Source organism: Tamandua tetradactyla, chromosome 11 (genome assembly GCF_023851605.1).
Source record: "Tamandua tetradactyla isolate mTamTet1 chromosome 11, mTamTet1.pri, whole genome shotgun sequence".
NCBI classification, from domain to species: Eukaryota; Metazoa; Chordata; class Mammalia; order Pilosa; family Myrmecophagidae; genus Tamandua; species Tamandua tetradactyla.
In genome coordinates this window covers 92703873-92711009 of record NC_135337.1, presented here as the reverse complement: position 1 = coordinate 92711009, position 7137 = coordinate 92703873, and the positions used below count along the sequence as shown (strand labels likewise).

The 7137-nt window shown below is 38.3% G+C and overlaps 2 protein-coding genes across 2 annotated transcripts; one reads left to right on the top strand and one right to left on the bottom strand.

The window, feature by feature from the left end:
* Positions 1 to 2058: 2058 nt before the first annotated feature.
* LOC143649246 (olfactory receptor 7A10-like) lies at positions 2059 to 2808 on the top strand. Its single transcript, XM_077119412.1, has one exon. The coding sequence runs from the start codon at positions 2059 to 2061 to the stop codon at positions 2806 to 2808; it is 750 nt and encodes a 249-aa protein (XP_076975527.1).
* A 2206-nt stretch (positions 2809 to 5014) lies between these two features.
* Positions 5015 to 5944, bottom strand: LOC143649683 (olfactory receptor 7A17-like). Its single transcript, XM_077119617.1, has one exon. It carries the CDS (start codon positions 5942 to 5944, stop codon positions 5015 to 5017), a length of 930 nt encoding a protein of 309 aa, XP_076975732.1.
* Between the last annotated feature and the right edge of the window lie 1193 nt (positions 5945 to 7137).

Below are 7137 nucleotides of genomic sequence, written 5' to 3'. Positions count from 1 at the left end.
GAGCAGGCTGCAGCGTGTCCACTAGGCCAAACCCGGAAAGCGGCTCTCTACAGAATGCAATGAAAAACAAGAGTAAAAACACTCAGATGACCTCAAGAAAAAGTTCACCATTTCCATCCTCCTGAACTCTATCCTACAACATTTCCTGGACTCTCTGACCCACCTGGAAGGAATCTCTAAAAGCAAGGTCCATACCTGGAAGCTCTCTGGCTGGAAGACTGATTATGAAAATTGAAGCTCTATCACCAAACAAGACAGCAGGAGTCAGTCATTAGTTCCCAACTGGATGCTGAAGAAAATATCATGTCTTGTCAGGGCCAATTCTGCACATTCTGAGAGACACCGGCAGAATTATATACAGCTTCCCTCCAGCTCCTCATTAGCACATTTCACTCATTTTCCTACAATCATTGAGCCATTGTTTTCCTGTGGAACACTGGTCTGGAGAGAGAGCAAATTTGTAATGAAGATTCTCTTTACCCCAAGAGATGAAGTTATAAGTTAGGGGAACTCAGTTTAATTATCCCTCAACCATGAACCCTCCTCCCTTCCATAGATCTAACCTCCTAGCATCTTACCCCACACATGCCTTAAATTATCCTACCAAGCTTAACAGAGACCCACACCTGATGGCGTTTCTTGGTTCTCCAAAGTGCTGACATGGTATGAGGATATAGACCCTGTTGTCCAGAGTACAGAGGAGAAATTCCTTTGACATAAAATGAAGGATACTACATTCCTTTGCTTGATGATGTTTTGCTAAATCATTACAAAGATATTATGGCAATTCTAAATAAGACCTGTTATTTACTCCCTCAGTTATAAAGTATTTCTTTTCTTTAAGAACTACATTTTGATGATTTTATGCATCAAAATCTAAGCCTCATTGCCTCATTTATTTTTACCCCATGTCCTTGAATGCTTCTTGACTTATTTAGTAAATACATCTAATAATGTGTTAATTCATTTAAAGACAAGAAAATAAATTTAAATTCTTGATACATTTAAAAAAATTATTTTGGTAGCATAAGCACAACTCAAAAATCCCCTTTTAACCACTGTTAAATGCACAAGCTGAAAAGCATAAGGAAAAACTAAGACAGCTTGAAGAAGAAAAAAGGAGACAGAAGATTGAAATGTGGGACAGCATGCAAGAAGGAAAAAGTTACAAAGGAAACGCAAAAAAGCCACAGGAGGAAAATAACCCTGGGCCTTCTGCTTCGTCGGTCATCCCAAAACGTAAAACTGACCGAAAGCCTTTGCGCGGAGGTTATAACCCCTTGTCCGGAGAAGGAGGTGGGACGTGTTCCTGGAGACCTGGACGCAGAGGCCCATCAGCCGGAGGATGAGGCTAAGAATCTTGTTAGTGTCGTTTCTGACATTAGCAATATGAGCTCTTGACCCTCAATTCAGTTGCCTTACGCATGCTTTTCACAGTGATAAGCCAGAATGAGGTGGGGGTTATTTCTGGCCATACTCCTGTTCAAGATCATGATCACACTCACTGATTTCATGCTTAATTTCTAGTGTGTAGAGGCCTCTGAATGATTTACAGTCTTGATCAGAAAGGCCAGGTAACTGTCTTGTAAATGAGAACTCTGCTGATAGAACAGTCTCTGTGATAGGTTGCGTTAAATGATGTCTTCCTTATAAAAGGTGAAGTCACCAGTAAGGATTACTGATAATAGACAATTGATGGGGGTTGTTTCTGTAAAATCTATTTTTATGTGCAGAACTTTGTAAAATGAAACTGTAAATATTAAAAATTGCAAATAACAAAAAAAAAAGTGTTCAACTCACTGGGAATAAGTACATTCATAATATTTAGCTACCATCACCAAGATCCTTTATTAAAAATTTCCATCTTCTCAAACAGAAACTCTGCAATTATTCAACAAATAGCTACCCCACCCAGTTCTGGTTACCTATGTTATATTTATCTATGAATTTTCTTATTCCAGATATTTCAAATCTGCTATTTTGTTAAAATATTTGCCATTTTATGTCTGGTTTCTTTTACAGAACAAGAAGCTCTTCAAGGTATATTCATGTATTACCATGTTTCAGAATTTCATTCCTTTTTGGAAGGAAGCATTTGGGCTCTTCCTGTCCATGTACCTGGTCACCGTCTTTGGGAACCTGCTCATCGTCCTGGCCACCATCACCAACTCCCACCTCCACACACCCATGTACTTCTTCCTCTCCAACCTGTCCTTTGTAGACATCTGTTTGTCCTCCACCACCATCCCAAAGATGCTGGTGAACATTCAGACACAGAGAAGAGGCATAACCTATGCAGGCTGCCTCACCCAGATGTTCTTTTTCATATTATTTGTAGTTCTGGATGACTTCCTCTTGACCGTGATGGCCTATGACCGCTTCATGGCCATCTGTCACCCCCTGCACTACACAGTCACCATGAACCCCCGGCTCTGTGGCCTGCTTGTTCTGGGATCCTGGATTATAAGTTTCCTGTATACTTTACTACAAATATTAATGGTGTTGCAGCTGTCCTTTTGTGCCAACTTGGAAATCCCCCAGTTTTTCTGTGAACTTAATCAGATGATTCAACTTGCTTGTTCTGACACATTTCTCAATGACATAGTGATGTACTTTGCAGCTGGGCTACTAGCTGGAGGGCCATTCATTGGCATTATTTTTTCATACTTAAAGATTGTTTCCTCCATACGTGGAATCTCATCAGTTTCTGGGAAATATAAAGCATTTTCTACCTGTGTATCTCACAAAAAGCATTGCATTTTGCTTAAATATATATATATATTTGTTTATGCATTCATTTGTCGATAAACTCTCAGTATCCTTCCACCTTTTGGCTATTGTGAATACTGCTGCTATGTATGTTGGTGTACACAGGGCAGTCCACATCACCACATTTAATTCTTTTGGGTTTATGCAGAAGTGTGATTGATGGGTCATATGGTGATTCTGTGTTTAAAGGACTGGAATTTTCCAGATTATATGGTAATGTTATGTTCATGTTTGGCATGAAATTTCTTTACAAGGCTATTTCCATAAAGAATGTATCATTTAAAACTCAACAAATAATATGTAACAAATATAATACATAATGCTTACTCACCAATGTATGTTATTCACTGGTTTTTGTTTTGCTTTGTTTCTTCATAAGAGCCAAACTCATAAGTTTGGTAAGATATGGAATAATGTTATTGTGTTGATTTGCATTGCACTGCTGATCCATGGTGTCAATCATATCTCCATGTGGTTATTGGTCATTTCTGTGTTTTCTTTGATGAAATGACTGTTCATAAATTTTGATCATTTCTAATTGATTTTCTTTTTTTCATCTTTTTGTTTCTGAGTTGTAGCAATTGTTTAGCTATTCTGGATATTAAATGCTTATTAAGTAAATGATTTCCAATCATTTTCTCCATCTGAGTTGGAAACCTCATTGGACCTAGAGTATTTGCAATTTCTAACTAAAAATTTGAATCAACAATATAGACATGAGTTACCTGAACTTGGTAAGGCATAAGGAAGGAAAAAATTATTTCTTCTTTGCTTAAGAATGGGGAGGTGGAGGTGAACAGCAAGGAGATAATATTTGTATTGTGGCAGTCATGACCCTATGCAGTAGAATTAACATGGCTTCACAGCAAATATATAATTTGGTTCCCAACTTATTCACCAAGGAATTCTTTCAGCAACTAGGAGTATCAACAATCTTGGGTCTCAAAGGCTGCAAATAAAATTTACTGTAACTTATTATAATTTATTCTTGTAATAGAGAGTTTCCAGAGTTAGGATCAATTTTCAACATTTCTCCAAATCTTGTTTCTTCAGTGTGATTGCACAGGTCTTCCTATGAAGAGGTGGGGATATTTCTCCATGTCTTATTGTAGACTGGACTTCCAGTGTTTTTTTTTTGTAATTCATCAAAGGGAATATGACAGAAGTGATATTATGCATCAAGAAGACTTAGCTTTTTTACTCCGCTCCTATATGGAAGCATGAATCTTCTATCTGAATGACTCCAGGCTATCTGATGAAAGATGAAGGGACTTGTGCACCAGAAGCCAGAGTAAAGCCACCTAATCCAGCCCATAACCTGAAAATCCACAGTAATGCAAGAGGGTTCAACCAGAATCAGTTGAGTCTTACCTGATGACACCCAGCTCAATACAGCCCCATGAGAGGATCTTCAGAGTCCAACCCACTCCAAACCATAGACCATGCTACAATAATAAAATAATTCTCTCCATCCATTTAGTTTTGGAATGGATCTTTATGCAGCAGTAGCTAAGTGATACAGTGATGAATGTGAACAAAATTGAGGACAGTCAGAATAATCAGCTTCTACTTATTTTGGGCATCCCTTCAGATATCGAACACAGCTTTTATGATCATATTTTATTCAAGTTTATTTAAGTTCATTCTATTAAAATAAATTAACATTACACTTCCATTCAGGGTAAGTAGGAAATATTGGAGGACATACATGCTGGGTAGGAATAACTTGTTCCATGACTGCCATTCCCAGATGAATTATTTGGCATAAATTCAAGCACTTGTGTAAGTTATCCCTTCTCCATGAGGATTTCATGGAGTTTTGAACAATGAGGCAGTTAAAAATTGGATGATCGAGTCAGTCAATAGATTGTTCACTAAGGGAAATTCAATGTTTATGACAGAATTTAGAGAACAGAAAGTATTTTTATTTATAGGAATAGAAAGAGTCTTACTTCTTTTCCATTAAATAATACAAAACGTACAACCCAGTCCTGTACCATAAAGCATAAAACATCTCACATGGAAATAAAAATGTCTTACTTCATTAATAGATGTAGATCATCAAAAACAACTCTTTTATTTAGCAGCAGTGTGCATTATTTAAAGTTTCACCTCACACATTTAAGACATATCTGACTCTAAGCTACATTTGGTTCTTTGAAATTTGAAAGGATCACAATTTCATGTTCTGAGGATTTCAGCCCTCCAATGACAATACATCTTCAGTCCCAGGCCCCATAAAAACTTATGAGTTCCCACCAAGGAATCGTCTCAGAGCCCCTTTTATGTCCTTATTTCTCAAACTGTAGATGAAGGGGTTCAGCATGGGTGTGACAAGAGTGTACATCACTGAGGCTGGAGCACTTGAGTGTGCATTATGTGTAGCAAAAGTACTCACGTACACACCCAGACTCGAACAATAAAATAAACAGACAACTAAGAGGTGAGATACACAGGTAGAAAATGCTTTATATTTCCCAGAAACTGATGAGATTCCACGTATGGAGGAAACAATCTTTAAGTATGAAAAAATAATGCCAATGAATGGCCCTCCAGCTAGTAGCCCAGCTGCAAAGTACATCACTATGTCATTGAGAAATGTGTCAGAACAAGCAAGTTGAATCATCTGATTAAGTTCACAGAAAAACTGGGGGATTTCCAAGTTGGCACAAAAGGACAGCTGCAACACCATTAATATTTGTAGTAAAGTATACAGGAAACTTATAATCCAGGATCCCAGAACAAGCAGGCCACAGAGCCGGGGGTTCATGGTGACTGTGTAGTGCAGGGGGTGACAGATGGCCATGAAGCGGTCATAGGCCATCACGGTCAAGAGGAAGTCATCCAGAACTACAAATAATATGAAAAAGAACATCTGGGTGAGGCAGCCTGCATAGGTTATGCCTCTTCTCTGTGTCTGAATGTTCACCAGCATCTTTGGGATGGTGGTGGAGGACAAACAGATGTCTACAAAGGACAGGTTGGAGAGGAAGAAGTACATGGGTGTGTGGAGGTGGGAGTTGGTGATGGTGGCCAGGACGATGAGCAGGTTCCCAAAGACGGTGACCAGGTACATGGACAGGAAGAGCCCAAAGACGAAGACTTGCAGTTCTGGTTCCTCTGAAAATCCCAAGAGAAAAAATTCTGAAATTCGTGTTTCATTTCCTGGTTCCATATGGTTGTTGTGACTACCTGGAAATAGAGAAAGATTGACTAATTTTATAATAAACAGGCATTAATAACCTAGTGTAAATTTCATTTATAGACAAAAATTAGTCCTACATTTTGTTTCTCATTCTGATTTGGGATCCCTTACCCAACTTTTGGAAAATACCATCCACAGTAACACTCTAAATACTTTTAAGAGAAATTCATTCATTCATTTGAGGAATTCTTATTGTGTTCTGATGTTGTGCCATGCTCTAGGCAGTGGGCATGCAATGTGAAACAAGTGTCCATAATCTGTTGATAAAGAAATAATATAAGCATATAAAACATGATTACAGCATGTCAGATTATTATAAATGCAGTAAAGAAAGAAGGTAAAGTCTCCCCCAGAACCAGTGGCTTCCAACGCACAGGGGGGGCCTGTAGTCTTGACTGGATTAGTACCTGGTTGGTTCCCTGTCCAGTGGGCCACTGCTGTGGGAAAGAGGTAAACCTGTGCCACCAACTGCTGGGAATCCCAGGAAAATGCTGTCTGGCAAGCTGCTTTCCTGCCCAGTCTCTAAGCACCTTCTGAAAAGACCACCTACATAAGGTCACAGCAATGATTTGTCTGAGAATTACTGAACTACCACACACAAGCAACAACAAAGTCTTACAATAGTGAGGGAAACTTACTATCAAAATAACATTATCAGGCAGGCAATGGTGGTGCAGTGGCAGAGTTCTCACCGCCATGCGGGAGACCTGGGTTCAATTCCCAGTGCTTGCCCATGTAAATAATAATAATAATAATAACATCAAGATAATAAAGTGCTAAGAAACTAGCAAAAAAAAAAAATGCACAGCATATGACAAAACAGGAAGATATGATCAAGCCAAAGGAACAAATTAAAAATCCATAAGAGATAAAAAACATTTGGAAGAACGAATCGATCATGTTCAAACAAATCTCCTAAATAACTTCAATGAGATGGCTAAAGAAATAAAAAAAATTCAAAAAGCCACTAGAAAAGCTAAAAAATTTGAAAGAATGAATAGAAAAAGCAAAGATCTTCTGATATAAATGATGCTGTAGATTAAGTTAAAATATACTAGAGACACACAACAAAAGCTGCAAGAGAAAAGTGGTGCATGATAAAAGGGATGCCAATGAGAATAAGTACTGACCCTTCACTGTGCACAGGGGAAGCAAGAAGGTAG